Here is a 16743-nt window from a genome sequence, read left to right as displayed (position 1 = left end):
AAAAGAAAAAATATGCAGAACTTTCTACAAGGTTTTCCCTTTTTTAGGGGATCTACAAGGTTTTCCTAAAACTTGTCAGAACGGTTCGCTCGGTAATGAGCAGGCCCATGTCCTACGCTAGTGAGTGATCGGAGACTTAATGCTCACAACGAGCGACACATATTATTTGTGCCTTTTGGGTTGCGTTTCTTGGTCAAGGCGGGTTGTCCGCCCGGATGCTTAGAGTTTGGTTGTAGATGTTCTTACAGCTAAAGTGTACTTCTGCTCCAGAGCTCAAATGAGCTTGGTAAACAGTAAAATAATAAAAAAAAATCTGAATTTTTTTCGGATAAAAGACTTGTATTACTCAGAAACATTGGAGTTACAATCAGCAAGGGCTAGCTCTACAGCTACTGAAGGTCCTGAACCAAACCAAGTCATAATTCTACCTTCAATCCTCGCATAAGAAGCTAGACTATCGCTAACCATATTCTAAAACCGACTAGCAAAAGTAATACAAGATCTACGTAAACTCAAAAGATACTGAATCTCTCTTACAATGGCCGAATACAAGGATCTATCCACTTCTTGCACCTGAATCATCTTCGTGGCAACCATAGAATCCATCTCCACAATAATTGGTAGCTCGGTGCGTTGGATCTCCAAAGAGAGACCTTCCATGCATGCACATAGCTCCGCTTCCAACATCTCTGCAAGAGAAAAGCGCTCGACACGATGAAAAAATAATAGCTCCCTTGTCGTCCCTAAGGACCATGCCAGCACCAGCACTACCATTTTGACCAACCGATCCATTTGTGTTCCACTTGACCCAACCAGCATCCGGCAATTTCCATCGACCAATATGCATGGAATCTCTGGAGCTCACCACTGGTGCATCAATAGGAGTTTTACCCTTACCCTGATAGTTGCATATATCAGTTTTAAGTCCTAGCAGGGAACCGAGATAGCTCACCAGGAACCTTTTCGAGGACTCAAGCGGAGGTGGGGGTTTATGGTGGACCACCTCATTCCGGACAAACCAAGTATGCCACAAGGTCATCAGTAGCATGGATCGATCAACATCAGACATAGGATTCAACGCATGCAACAACCACTCTTTCCCCGTGTGCTCTACCATATTGATATCTGGCAGGGACCAAACATTCACCATTGTATGCCATAAATTCTGGCCAAGAGGGCACCACAAAAATGGATGAAAATTATCTTCAAGTTCTGTAGCACAAAGCGGACAGAGCTCGAATGTTTCCAGCCCTCGCTTGTGCTTATTCTGCCAGGTTGGCAAGGAGTCAACTGCCACCCTCCAAGCAAAGTTACAGACCGAAGGGGATATGTCAGATTTCCATATCAGCTGCCAAACTTTTTGTCTACCATCCGGGGCCGAACTGGAGGCCGAATTTGCATGTCGATAAACCTCTTTAAACGCAAAGTTGTAGGCACTTTTCAGAGAGAACACACCATGTTTGTCTGGCCCCCAAGCAATGATGTCTTCCTCCTGTCTCGGGGATGCTCAAATTTTAGAAGTAAGGCCAGATTTCAAGAGCCGTTAGGATTAAGCAAATCCGCCACAAACCTGATTCTGCATGTGCCCTGAGTGGTAATCAGTTTGAAACTGAATGGTCTAGGGATCCAGTTGTCGCGCCAAATTCTGATGCTTCAGCCATTTCCTACTCTCCAAAGAATCCCCTTCTTTAACAAATCCAGGTCGTGGCTAATCGACTGCCATGAAGAAGATGCATTCCCACTAAACACTATATCCTTGAGTTTACCATCCGGGTAATATCGGGCCTTCAAAACCTGCGCACAAAGAGTGTGTGGTCTAGTGATAAGATGTCAGGCCTGTCAAGCCAACATAGCGTGGGTGAAAAGTCGGAAATCCCTAAAATGAACTCCTCCTTTACTCTTCGGTTGCATCAACCTATCCCACGAGCGCCAATGAACCTTCCTCTTCCCTAGCGTCGAACCCCAATATTAGCTCCCGACCATTCTTGTGAGCTCGTCACAAACAGAGAGCGGAAGTTTAAAAACTCCCATAATATAAGTGGGAAGGGCTTGCGCTACAGGTTTAGTGAGGACCTCCCTTCCTGGCTGCGCCAAAAGTCCATCTCCCCACTGTACCAAGCGTTTTGTTAAGCTCATTTGAAGGTTTTGGAACCGTCCTTTCGACAAACGACCATCTGGCGTTGGAAGATCCAAGTACTTTTTCTCAAAGACCGTGCTGGACACACGCAACACCCCCCTAATCTCCTCTTGGATAGCTGTTGGGCATGCTTTCCCAAAGAGGATTGAACATTTTTCATAGTTCAGGCTTTGGTCGGTAGCTTTACTATACAATTCTAGCACAGACTTCACCTCCTCTGCTTGAATCTTTGAAGCTTCAAAGAACAATAATGTGTCATCCGCAAACAATAAGTGTGAGATACCAGGAGCCCGCCTACACACTTTAACAGGAGTAATTTCTTCAGTTGCAACCTTATGCTTAAGGAGAGAAGATAACCCATCGGCCACAAATAAGAATAGAAATGGTGAGAGAGGATCGCCTAGCCGAAGACCTCGTGAAGGTGCGAATGAATCCAAGAGGGTTTCATTTAGTTTGACAGAGTAACTCACATACGTGACACATGACATTATCCAGTCCATCCATCTATGAGAGAAGCCCAGCTTTTGCATCACTCGCTTCAAGAACGACCAATCCACACGATCATATGCTTTTGAGAGATCAAGTTTATACGCGCAAAAACTCTTAGTGGGGTCCTTTTCCTGCTTAATGTGGTGAATACACTCAAATGCCACTAGGGCATTATCTGTAATTAGCCTGCTCGGTATAAAAGCACTTTGCTCATGGAAGATAATATTATCCAACAAGGGCCTCAAAGGATTTACCAAGCATTTAGAAATGACCTTGTATATAACGTTGCAGAGACTTATAGGCCTATAGTGTGTGAGCATGGTTGGGCTAGGAGTTTTGGGCACAAGAACAATGGAAGTTGAATTTACCACTTTCGGCAGAATCCCAGTATCGAAAATTTCCTTAACCGCCGCCACCACACCGCTCTTGAGCGTACTCCAATGCTGCTGATAGAATCTAGCTGGAAAACCATCCGGGCCATGTGCTTTTAAGGGACCAATCTGAAACATCGCATCCTCAATCTCCTTCTCACTAAAGGGGACACATAGTTTTTCATATCCTCCTCCGAAATCCTTGCTTCCAGCCGGTCAAGCACCTTTGATGCTTCTAGGTTTTGATCCGCTAAGAAAACTCTCTTGAAATACTCCGTGGCCATCCTGGACATCTCAACGAAGTCTATATGGATGTTGCCAATACTATCCATGAGACTTCTAATTTTATTTTTCCTTGCGCGCCAAACCGCTTTACTCTAAAAATATTTGGTATTGTGATCCTCTTCTTTGAGCCACGAGATTCTCGATCTTTGCATCCAGAGCATCTCTTCTTGATAAATCAGTTCATTCATCTTATCCGTAATCCTCCTTATCTCCCGCCGATCCGCATTCATATGCATGAGTTCTTCTAGCTGCGATCTAGATTTAGCCAACTCCCGCGTAACATTACCAAACCGCTTATTACTCCATGCTCCAAGGGTGGCCATAGTTTTCCGCAGCGTTGTTTGCAGCATTTCCAGATTATCTACAGCCCCCACCGAATCCCAGGCCTCCTTGATGACCTTTGGGAGGTTCACATCTCGCTCCCAAAAGAGTTCATACCTCCTAGTTTTTGGTCCTGAATGATCCGTTTCCGGTTCACCTTTAGCACTAGGGCTATATGATCAGAACATGGGGAGACCACGTGCACAACAGAGCATAAAGGAAAAAGATTTCTCCATGCATTTGTCGCTGTTGCCCTATCCAAACAAACTTGAACATTATTATTGCCGCTTAGTTTATTATCATATGTGAAGGGGATCCCCGATAACCCCAAGTCCACCAACTCGCACACTTCCAATGTATCTATGAATGCCACCATTTGAGCCTCAGGTCTCAGTGTCGCTGATAAGTGCTCAAAATCCCAGAGAGCTTCATTGAAGTCTCCGACCACTAACCATGGATGATTACTGACACTCTTAAGGTTCTTTAGTTTTGTCCACATCATGTGTCTATTTTCAACCCGCGGTTCTCCATAAACACAAGTAAGCCTCCATTGCCCAGAGTCCGGATTAACACACACTATAGCATCAATGTACCGGTCGTCCTTGTCCAGTATGCTAATATTGCAAGATTCGTGCCAAAACAGAGCTAGTCCACCACTCATCCCAATGCTATCTACTCCTTCAAAACCCTTCAAGCCAAGTCTGCTCCTGAGTCTCTTCATCTTATTCGTTGTTTGCCTCGTCTCGCACAAAAATACAAACGTGGGGGAATGCGACTGCGAGATGGTCGTTATTTCTCGAACCGTCTAGGTATTCCCCCCTCCTCGGCAGTTCCAACTCAGAAGATTCATTGGGCTTGGTGGCCCTCCTCGCCGGAGGCCGCCGTATTCATTGTCATTAAGACATTTTCTCCTCCCCCCTCTCTTCACCCTGCTTTCTTCTCTTCACAATAGGAACCCTGTCGGGTGTTGCATTTTGGGGAGTTCCATCACCACTTCTTTCAGTCCCACTTCCGTTCTCCAACAACATCACAGTGTTAGATACTTTCCCAGCAAGGTGCGGCAAGTGTTTCCCTCTAATATTTACTGAACCATCCGCATTAATGAGTCTCTTCCGAGCACTTTTACCATCTCCCCCCATTGGTCATGAGAAATATCCATATCAGCCTCCCTTGTGTCAACTCCCCTCCCACGACCTCCTGCTACCCCAGTTCTCCCACCTCTATCCCCTCTTCCTCTTCCACCACTCCTCCCCCTCCTCTACCGACACCAAAAGTACCCCCTCCTCTCCCTGTTGTATTCGACCAAGCACCACCCCTACCTCCTTTACCATCATTTGCACCATCAGAGTCATTACTCCAGTGTAACCAGACCCCCCCCCCCACTCATAGTTCGCCGGGTCATGTATACCATCCCCGCACTCCTCCACGACATGTCCCATACAACCACAATAAAAACAGAAATCCAGCAGCTTCTCATACCTTACGGGGTATTTTTTCCTCTCTTTCAAGGTGATAGGTACAAACCTCACCAATGGCCGGTTTACATTCACAAAACCCCTCACTCTCAGAAAATTTGAGGGGTTAATCTTCCCTTCATTTACCACCACTGCAAATGGTGGATCCCCGACCTTCTTTGCAACCTTCTCTGCTAATTCCTTCTTCCTCGTGAGACCATCCGACAAGACTTTGATTGTCGCCCACAGCGGATACATATTAAGGGCACAGTCTGCCACATTAGTGAAGCCGTCATACTCAACTAACACAACGGGATCCCGACGAAGCCACGGTCCTCCCTCCATCACCCTCTTCCAATCTCCCAAACAGTGACATTGAGCAAGGAACAAATTCGGCCCTTTGATGTTGAAGGTGACACCCTGTGCACATGTCCAGGTGTTTCTCATGGAATTCAACAGCGCCGCGTGACTGAACGGTCGCAAAGTATGAACCCTAAATAGGGCAAGCCAATGAACCTCACTGATCAATTCATCCACCTCTCCCGAGAGATCCAGGTCCTCTTCCTCCTCTCCATGTAGATTCAGTCCTTCAAAGGCGTCCTCTAGATCAGGGTTTGGGCCATAATGGTCCCATCCTGCCTCTTCTTCCTCCTCTATACTTGCAGCATCTTCCTTCACCTCCCGATCCTGCTCACGACTTCCTTCAGGTAGATCGAAATCATGGCCTTCACCCCCTCCAGCAGCCTTGTCTCTATCCCCGCTACTTCCTATCCCCTGACCTTCCTTCGAACCCCCCGCTCCACTATCCCCGTCACCGATGTTCTCCATGCGCCCAGATCACTGATCCCGTCTTGCAGACTTGATCGCCGGCGAGATCCAGCGAGAAGACGTAGCAACCACGTGGACTCTGGCGGCGCCGCCAGAGGAAAAGGTGGACTGTAGGAAAACCCTAGAGGAAAAGGGTTTTGGATAAAACTTGATGGAATGACTGTTTGATTAGACTTGAAACTGGTGCTAACAGAATCTTTTTGTGAAACATTGACAAAAATTTCAAGTGCTTGCAAAAAATCTTCATGAAATCACATCCCTATAAGGCATGGTAAAAAAACAAAACCAGTCCTCCAAAATGCTTTTGAAAGTAGCATTTTCAGAGTATCGATTTTGTTTTTTTGTCACGCCTTCTAGAAATGTGATTCCATGACGAATTTTTGCAAACACTTGAAACTTTTGTAAATGTTTGTCACAAAAAAAAAATCAATTTTTTTGTGAACAATCCGAAGCAATGTGAATGCTTAGATTTGCACTTCAGATAAACAAAAGTAACTAATGCTCCACCTAAATTCCAATAGCTTCATCAACACATAAATTCCAATAGCTTCATCAACAGATAATTCACAGTTGCCAGGCAGTATGTATGAACTGAATTTTTGACAGAGGATTCTAAAATACATGGATTTTCTCTACTCTGCCAGTCTATCTCCTCCAAAAAAGGCTTCCTTTTATATTGCCACCGAAAACAAAAACAATTACAGTTTTATCTTGTGAAATGTGTTCCTGAACACCAATGACCAGACCTCTACGGGCTACACCAGTTTACTAGCATAAAATGCTACAAAAACATCATCGGCGACAGGGCAGTCAGTTGTAGTATTCCACATTTTAAGATTGCTACTCTCGTGTAAAGCAAAAAAATCAAAGCAATGACAGCGAAAAACTACGTGTGCTATGATACTGTCAGCACCAGCCACTAGGACGTCGATTGCCTCGTGTTCCGTGACGGTGTGGACTTCACCTCCTCCGGGTTCGCGGATCCGGGGCTCTCCGACGTGTCCGAGCTACTGTTCTCACCGACGTGCGCCTTCCCAGACCAGAGCTTGCTTAGCATCTTCGGCATCAGCATCACTTTCGCCTTGCCGGTGGTGGTGCTCTTGTCTTCGCCGTTCTTGTTGATGTCGCTGCTGGTGCTGCTCCTCTCGCTGCCACCGCAGTTGTTGGCGAGCCGCATCGACCTGAAAGAATTGATGTCGCTGGATGTCGGGACTCCACTACCTTCCTCTTCCGTTGTTGTTGTGGCCGCTGACCTGGAGCTGCCGTACGAGTTGCCATTCTCTCTGGGAAGAAGCGAATGAACAGCAGATGAAAGGTCGGCTCCAGAGTCACTCCTGGCAGAAGCGTCTGATGCTCGGACTTGCTCAAAGAAGAGAACTTGCACAACCACACGCAGAGGAAGCCGTTCATTCTGCACCGCGTGCATGCAGGCCTCCTGGGACAGCTTCTTGCAGTCCATCAATCCACATAATCTCTTCTTTTCGCTCTTTGATAGGCTGGGGTGCTCCTGTAAGCATGGAATTGCATGTAAGTTTCAAACTCCCAACAGCAGACATACTAACTGGAAATAGAAGATGTATGCGAAAAATATTACCTTTAGATACATGTCGATGGCATGGTATAGTTCGTCATGCATTTGTCGGGACGAGGCAGACACCATTTCAGCAAGTGCAATGAACTTCAGAACAGGCAGGTTAGGGTCTTTAGCGATCTCACCAAGATATTCATCGATCAGCTTTGCAACTGCCAGCTTTGACGTGCTGGAAACAGAAGCAAACTTCTCGACTTCCACAATTTCATCATCATCTTGAAAAGTCATTTTACCATTATCACTATGATGTGACATGAACTGCTCTACTATTGCCATGATCACGTCGACATTATACACGCCATTTTCAGCACTGGTTGCTGGTATAAGAAGGTCTGGAACTGAAGCACCATCCAGTTGGGTGCCTATTCTCTTTACCAAGTTATCACGATAAGACTCACCAGATTCCAGCAAGCATGCAGCATTTAGTAACTTGAGAAGAAAACCACATGACACTGAACCTTTTTCAGTGGGCAGCAGAAATACAATGCTTTCGAGAACTGCACGACGTTTTGTGCAATCAATTCCATTGCTCACGGCATCTTCAAGGGAACCAAACAGCCGTCGGAATGCATAGACTCTTAGTGCTTCTCCAATAACTACAGCAGGTGTTCTTCCCTTTGCCTTGATTGTTAGGAGCACACGCTTGTACAAATCCATTTCAAGTTCAGAAAGGTCCTCAACCCACCAGTCCTTAGGGACCATCTGTTGCATCCTGACTCCATTCCAGTGAGAATCAACACCATTCTCGGATTGGAGCTTTTTTCTGTTGTAGGTGTATGACCACTCAACCTCTGACGGATCAATTGACGCCTTCGATGCAATAGAATCAATGCAGTGGTTGATTACCTTCAAATTCTCAGACCATGGCAGCAATGACTTCGTACTTTGCAGAACTATGATTGAGTCTTTCCAGGTGCGAAAAATGCTCGATGTCAAGAACACGTCAATTTTGTAGATAAGATTTCCTTTGTCAATGGTCTCAAACATTTCTAGGTACTCAGCTGCGCAACGAGCAGCAAGAACATTATATGCATTGAGTGTTACAATCATGCCGTAGCAGAACTTGGCACAAATTTCAAATGCAGAAGAACCACCAGGAATGTCAGATATATTCACTTCATCGTCGCTTTCCTCGTTACTTGAAGCTACTAATCTTTGCAACCGTGAACTCTTTGACAAAAGAGGGAACTGCAAATAATGTGCACAGCTCAATTATTTTAGATATAATAAAGTAAAGCTGCACTGGTAAAAAAACAGATGCTAACTTATTAAGCTCTACTCTATTATACTGCATAAAGTGCATGTATAAACAGTTCCTTCAGTTGCAAAATTACAATACAAGAGTATATGGTAGGAGTAATTGCTAAACATAGACAGCTGAGACTTCCAAAGCTTGAAAGCACTTCATGTTTCCTTTTTTTTTTCTTTTGCCATTAGGCAATTTCTAGGTTGAAGCAATCATTTGTAAATGATATAACTGTGCACTGTAGAAGACCCACCAAGTTCTGAAATGTTGTGCTTAATCGAGGAGTGTATGTACAAATAACAAAGGATGTAATGCTCCAATTGATAAAGCATAATGAACAAAAAGGGGTCATCTTGTCAACCTTAGTGTAGCTTATAATTAGGTGTTCTGCACCAAAGGCTAGTCATATAAACCAGTAGCAATTCTGGTAAAATAATTTTTTAACAGCTCTAGGAAAGAGCCTTAGCAATTAGTTCATGCTTAATAGCCAATATTAGTATTATGAATTCTTCTCAAAATGTCACTGCAATGTCACAGCATGAAAGCAACAATTTATACAGATAAGAAGTCGATACCTTGTGAAGATAAAACTTGACATCTCCTATGGAGATAACGATGTCTGTTGCCAGCTCTGTTGCAACAAACCTGAAAAGCACGTTAACACAACACTAGCGTCAAAGCTATTTAGTATAAATAGAGGCAAAGCATAATATAGAAACTGATGAGATGCAAAAAAAATGCAGGTCAATTTTCAAATAAAACAGGTGCATCATTGGAATTGAAGGTCTTTACATAACCACAACAGATCTAAAAACAGTACTGAAAGAATTCCAGGCCGCATATATCGATATATGCCCGTATTTACATTTTCCCACTAGGCCACTACCTTCCTGCTCCTGTGTTTTTATGTGTATGTACACATGTCATAGCTGTACTATGCAACTAGCATATTACCTAGGCATGAGTTATACAAGGGGCAGATGGTAGTGATGACATGTCATTATTCAATGAACAGTATATCAGTCAGGACACGAAGACTCACATCTCGCACATCATTACAAGAGAATGACAAAGGTGACAACTGTGAGGATATGGGCAGATTACCGGATCACACTATGTGTGGAAATGGCACAGTTCATAAAAGTGGGCCCACTATAATTCTCAAAAAGATCGTCACATATGTTGCACACAAACAATTGGTTACAGATCACAATGATGGCAAAGTAAATCCACAAAAAACAATAAATGGAGAGCTCAAATGAAAAATGAAAAATGAAACAAAATCCCAACCCACTGAATCAGCTAAAAGTAAGACAGCGAGTGACAGACCATTTACCTAAGCAAAGTACCACAAGCAACGCTGGAGAAAGGTGTGGAAAGCAACTTCACATCTAGTCTAGTAGTATTGCGTATGACAAGTAATATAACTAATTGAACTGGCGCAGGACCAATGATTAAATAAATTGTACTCCCTCCGTAAACTAATATAAGAGCATTTAGATCACTATTTTAGTTATCTAAACGCTCTTATATTAGTTTACAGAGGGAGTACATAGCAAGGCAAAGAGAACTTAATTGAGCTCCAAGAATTCAATCTACAAGATGGACCACAAGGTCAATAACTAGCTCAATTATTAAAAATGAACACTAAACAAACTAAGAAAAGCATTGCAATCATTAAATCTGCACATGCCCTCAAAGTACAGAGGAGCTTAAGAACATATGCCACTAGCAGGAATTAAGGAAAAATTAACCTATAAAGAACATCAGTTGGATAGTTAGCCATCCGAATGTCAAGATACGATGCATCACAGCTAGGACTTAGGAGGCATGCTAGGCAACCAATTTTGTGAACATTGTTATAATGAGAAAGCAATCCAATCCGCATGGTAAATCTTTTAAAATTTAGTTGCTAAACATGACACGAATATAATAGCTGTACATATTATATAGATATATACCTATCTAGTTTTACCCAAATATAAAAGGTTTCATAGTGTAAATTTGTAACAGTAATGTCAATACTTCACAATGATTGGACGTTTTGCGCAGATTCCCAAACTCATACTAGTAACTGAAATCAAAGAAATGGCACCGATGGAGCATGCTCACATCCTTTTCTTCCTGTTTACGAAATGGAGCCCAGGAAACTACAGATCAAGGCCAGTATTCCCCACCACAGAGCTAATTAATTGCTGATCGCATATGACCAGTAACCAGTATGATTGGCCCCCTTTAGCGACTTCTTTACTTGGAATTTATTTCAAGAAACAACCAAAACACGATCCCCTCTATTCTGGCAAATTTGCAGAACGAAGACGCATACTAAAGCCAAATCTCTCTCAAGCGAACAGATCTCACAATCCCAACCACAAAATTGTTGCCGTCGTCCAACAGGACTGGTACTAAACTGGAGAGCAAGGACTAGATGAAGTAAAAATGTCAACAGAATCTGAAGAAACTCTGAGGAAGAACAGAAGCAAATCAACTAACCTGATATTGCTGCCCTCTGTCTGAAAGACATCCGGCTTGGAACCAAGCTTCATATGCTTCATTGTGCCACACCGAGAAACAGCCTGCAAATCTCCTCCCCTTTTTGCTTTCTCTCTAGCTCTTCTACTTTCCCCTACCTCACCAGTCACCACCGAATGGGAGCCAAGAAGGAACGCCTTAACAAACCCACAACACTTGACCCATCAACAAAGTACCAAACCGGTGGCCACCATTGAAAGGACAACACCAACAACTGGTGATAAAGATCCACGCCCAACTGTCCCCCTTTGAACCGCGGCAGAGCCCCCACCAAATCAAATCAGGTCAAGAGCCCAAGCAGACCTCCCTCCCTCTAGATGAGTAAACTAGCCGGCAGTTGCATCAAGATCTGGGTCCGGGAGAGCACAACGGCAACAAGGACTCCTCCTCGTCCAAGCTGGATCACACAAGGAGAGGAGTAAGGGGCAGCACCTGCAGAGCACAAGGGCAGCATCTTGAGGTGAGGGGACAGCGGGAATAATCGGTGATGCAATGTTGGGAGACCATGGGAACAAGCACCAGTGAGGGGAGGAATCTTATCTTGGTTAAAATCACAAGCAAGCAACATGAATGGCACAGACAGGTTGCAAGATGAGAATAATTTAAGGGTGTGGCACATGTAGGCAGTCAAACAGTGGTTATAGAATTGCAATCCGTAGACCACTGGTTTGGAGGGGTTGCTTCTCCTCTTGGTTGGCAGCAAGATCGAAATGTGCATAAAGAAATTGACATAATCTGATTTTTCTAGGTAAATTTTGGCTAAGGAGGAAAGACCTTATAATAAATCCGAAATAGGAAAATGGAACATAGGATTATGAAGTTTCTCGTATAAAAAATACCACAAAAACTGTAATACCGGGATTGACAAATAATGGCACATGTCTCAACAAAAAATCACACTTTACCTCGTGCTACAGAAAAAAGAAAGAGAATAATTTGCAATTTACTTTCAGTTAACAAAGAACGCAAGTTCAGTTCAGTAGTGCCTAACAAAGGGAAAGGATGATCAACAGAACCCTTAGAAAAATCTTTTAGAAAATAAACTGCAAACAAATCCGCGACAGAAAAAATGGGTGTATTGGGGACAGACTAAACGTTGGGATTAGATCGGCTGCATGGAATAAATCAATCGAAACGAGTTAGGGATCCGTCACCAGCAAAAGAAATGAATCAGCGGAGGGCGACGAAGATCTTTGTTGCGCGGGGCTGCGGAAGGAGACGCCTGGCGGCGGAGGGGGAAGAGGAAGGCTCCGTCCGATCTCGACGGCCCTAGACAGTGGACCCGGCGAGGAGAATACGCCGCCTCTTCCTCTGCTTCTCATCAGACGGAGGTGGAAGGGAGGGAACCAGTGATGGGAGGAAAGAAAGGCCTTGGTTGGCAGAAACCAACAGAAAAGCGCAGAAGAAAAGGCAGCTTTTTAGGACAGGGGAAACGACCAAACCAACACCAAGAAACATTCCCACCGAACCACCACCACTACTGGATACACTCCTCCAACTCATTGTCGGAGTAGCGTAGAAATAAACACTTCAATAATACACCATTTCATCTCTTATTGGACGGGAAAAATGCGCGGCGGCGTCGAGCTTGCCTGCTGAACTCACGATAGACAGAGAACAAAAATCCAAACCTTGTTTGAAGGGGGAAAAGAAGAACTGGCAGGGGCTTATAATTACCTCACAAAAGTTGTGAGTTGGGTGGATGCGATCAAGCACAACGCTTGAGTTTCTTGGCGTCGATCCGCCGCCCGGCCGCCGCTGGTGAGAGTGTCTTTCTTGCGGAGCGAGCTGAGTTTGGTGGTGCCTGCTTCTGCTGCTGCTGCTCTAACGCAGGGCTAATGGATTTGGTTTTTTATCTTGAGAAAAACTGGTGGGGGGTGCCGGGGTGGGGTGGCAAAGCCTAGTTCATGGGCTCTGCGAATGGACTGTTCTGCCCCTCTAATTGTTCTCTTGCTGCCCCTCCCTTTCTCCACTGGTTCCACACAACTGCGTTTATAATTATAATCCTGTTTTTTTTCTGCTTGTCCTTCTAGTTTTGGTGGATTCTTTTATGCAGTCTCGTTTTCTTGAGAATATATGTGGTCTCATTTTGTGTGTGGGGAGTGTTGCACCGTTCAGGCCAGGCACTTTTTCTCCGGGATGAAAATCAAACATGCTGGTAATCCTTAATCAAGACCGAGGGGTCAGTCAACCCGTTGTATTTTTGGACATTCACAATTTTGAAGCCTGGTGGGAATTTATGTTCAATGACTTCATCTGTGAAACACCTCGGGTACGGGGCGATGATGTGACGCACATCAGAATTGCCCACATCCCCGTACTTGGTGCAGTCTCACTGATCACAGTATTTGGCCTGATAGATGGTCCGAGAAGCTGGGACCTCGGGTGGGGAAGGGCATCTGCTTGAACCACCCATGCCAACTGATGGGGCATTTCTATTGCGTCGTCGGTCCGACGCCTTGGGGCGTGCATGCTTGTACCATGCCTTCAACCGTTAGGGGGAGGTCGGTTTTCGGCATGCTTGTGCAATTTGGCCCACTGGCGCTGGGATGTTGCACTTTCGTCGGCGGTGGCATCGAGGTCTTTCATCAGGTTCTTGTAGTAGCTAGGTGGTGCTTTATTGTTCGTCGTCTGCTTCAACTTGGCCTTGAACACTTCCTAGGCTTGGAAGAGCTCGTTCCAGCGGTCGCCCATATACTCTTGCTCTTCCGAAAGTCTTCACTTCTCGTTTGTTATCTTGTTGGACATGCGGACCAACCTTACCTCAACGCGTCGTGGTTGGGGCTGTTAAGCGACTCTTTGGGATGCCAATGTCCTCGGCACCGAGGTTGTTGTCCGGTTCTTCAGCATTGTCATTGGGATTGGCAATATTGCCCTTGTTGTTATTATTCTCGTTGTTACTGTCGTTGCCGTCACCGCCTCCGCCGTCGTTTGTATTGCCCCCGGGTTGTGTGGAGTATCTACCATATAGATGACGTATGTGGAGGTTGATGTCCACTTGCCAGTGGGTGTGGTGGCCGTCGGTAGGCTGCCCGAAGACTCACAGACCTCCTCGTCCATGTCGTCAACCTTGTCTGAGCCGCTCGTGAGGACCTCGGTCAGATCTTCATCATTAGCGACAAGGTGGGTTGGTCAAAATAATCCGACCTTTCCACGTGACTCCCAGATCCGATCATGGACTGAATGCTGGTCATCTGATATTGTGAGCCTCTAAATCCGATCTAACATCTCAGGAGGGATTTCTCGCATTCTTCTAGGGATCGATCTGACATCGGTGTCAGGGGAGTTTTCCTAAGATTCGATCTGACCTGGATCCGGGCTCTTCACATGGGGCCAGATCCGTTGTCTAGCTTTTCAGGGTGTGTCATAAGATCTTGACTTATGTTCAGATCCGACGAGAGATCCTCACACTTGTCCTGAGCCTGGATCAACATCGACGTGAGGACAGGTGCTTCTTGCCGCTCCTCAATCTAGTTTGACACTCGGCTTGAGAAGACTAGCTCTCCACGTCCGCGTGAGTACGCGGTGTACTCTATGTTGCTGAATCTGACAACCCAGCCTGGAGCAAAGGTCTCGACCTGACCTAGATGATTGGTCGAGTCAGAGAAAGGAGCGACGTTGCCGAAGAAAAAGATTTGGCCCGGTACGAAGGTCATGCCGGTGCCAATATGCTCGCCCATCTTGATCCCCATCGAATCTCTACGACAACTCAACGGGGGCCTATATGGGCCACCAATGATGGAGTCGAATCTGACAGAACTTGGGTAGAGGGTTCCAAGTTAGTAGTCTTGACACGATGGTAACAGGGACACAAGTTTTACCCAGGCTTTTGGCTCACCTAAGAGATAAAACCCTACGTCATGATTGTGTTGTATTGATTTGGGGTGGAGTACAAACTACAAGTGATCTACCATGAGATCGTTGTGTATTGTCTACGAGCCCTACCCCTCATTTTATATAGGTACCGGTGGGTCTAGCGTTACAACCTAGTCGGTTAAGTACAATATGAACATGTTGTAGACAACCTCCAAATGTCTTGTAATATGCGTCAAGTCTTCGGGAGACTTCCTTCCATACGATGTGGGTTGCCTTGATGTGGCCCACTAGTGAACCAACATGGGGGTCCTTGGACGTCCCACCTGGACGGGAGGCGGCATGGTGAGTGACCCCCAATCTAGGACACCACCAATCTATTACAAATGGTCTCCCCTCGCACTTGACCATCTACTGTGCTTTTGGTCTCTGGATTGTACATTTGGTCAGTTCTATATCTATTTGGTCAAATTGCTCTTCTAATTGGCTTTGATGGAGTCCCTTGGAAATTTTTGCTTAGGGAAATGCATCAAATACATTTCCCTTTTGGGGAATGCAACATTTTTATTATAACCCAAATCTCTCCTCTTGTTCTATCTGTCTTGCAAGTCTTGAAGACCATGAAGAAAAGAAGAAGAATATCAAGAAGTCTAGTATATGTTTAGTTTAGGACTTCTCCTACTTTTTTATAATAATTATTATTTTACTAATATATTGATTCATAAGAACTTTGTAATTGTATTTGTATCAATAAAGCTTATTGTTTCTTTATCCATATTGTATAATTTTGCAATTTCACTTTGTAATGATATTCATTATCAATGAAGTTTATTGTTATTATTTCCATTTTCTATCAAACTTTGGTAATATGTATTTGGAATAAGAATTAATTCCATTATTAATTCTTATTCTTTTATCAATTCATTTGGTCATTGGATTTTCAATTCGATATTTGAATTGTACTTTATGCATATCGATCCCTATGTGTTATATTTTTTGAATTGTGATCCAAATGTTTAAAAACGAGCAAAGGTCATGCCTAAATTTAGAATTTTTGTCCAAATTCTCCTAAATTTAAAATAAAGTTTTAAATTTACCCCAAGTTTTGGATGCACGAATGCAATGCTTAGTTAGAAAAATATCCCTACTCTCTCTAAACTATGAGACATTGCTAATAAACATCAGATAACTTGCTATAACTATAATGCTAATATAATCTTTCAAAACCTTTTTACATCCATATGAATTCATTTTCATACATTGACCACAAAATTTTGATTTTATGGACCACATAGGAGGTAGGTGCAGCATCAATTTTACCTTTCACGAATGGACGCTGAAGATTAAATGTGTGTCTTACCCAGGAGAGAAGTGGATCATCTTGAATAACAATTATTAATAGATGGCCAATAAGAATTTTTAGGGACATTCACATTTGTGCCCCTAACTCGAACCCACTACTCAAACTTACTCCTAACTTTTTCATGTGCTCAAATTTGCCCCTAAAAAGCATTTTAGGTTACAAGAATGCCCTTCCATCTGGTCAAAGTTGTTTGACCGAAACTTTGAAAATTCATAGCAAATTCATACGAACTCAAAGGAATGCAAAATAAGATATCAAAATGTTCATAAAACATCATCTATATGCACATGTCATTTACGTTCATGCATAAGCA

The 16743-nt window shown here is 44.1% G+C and overlaps 1 protein-coding gene across 2 annotated transcripts; it reads right to left on the bottom strand.

Annotated features, from left to right (window-relative positions):
• Window positions 1-6533: 6533 nt before the first annotated feature.
• On the bottom strand, window positions 6534-13185 carry LOC123086841 (BTB/POZ domain-containing protein NPY4). 2 transcript variants are annotated; one of them, XM_044508660.1, is made up of 5 exons: window positions 12932-13185; window positions 11216-11686; window positions 9298-9367; window positions 7480-8664; window positions 6534-7392 (listed from the first exon to the last, which is right to left on the bottom strand). In XM_044508660.1, the coding sequence occupies exons 2-5, from the start codon at window positions 11275-11277 to the stop codon at window positions 6805-6807; spliced, it is 1905 nt and encodes a 634-aa protein (XP_044364595.1). In that variant the 5' UTR covers window positions 11278-11686; window positions 12932-13185; the 3' UTR covers window positions 6534-6804. The 2 variants fall into 2 exon arrangements, with proteins under 2 accessions (XP_044364595.1, XP_044364596.1); XM_044508661.1 differs by lacking the exon at window positions 12932-13185 and adding an exon at window positions 12409-12798.
• Between the last annotated feature and the right edge of the window lie 3558 nt (window positions 13186-16743).

Source organism: Triticum aestivum, chromosome 4A (genome assembly GCF_018294505.1).
Source record: "Triticum aestivum cultivar Chinese Spring chromosome 4A, IWGSC CS RefSeq v2.1, whole genome shotgun sequence".
Classification (NCBI taxonomy): Eukaryota; Viridiplantae; Streptophyta; class Magnoliopsida; order Poales; family Poaceae; genus Triticum; species Triticum aestivum.
Note: the sequence above shows the minus strand (reverse complement) of the source record. Positions and strands in the feature narration are given on the sequence as shown.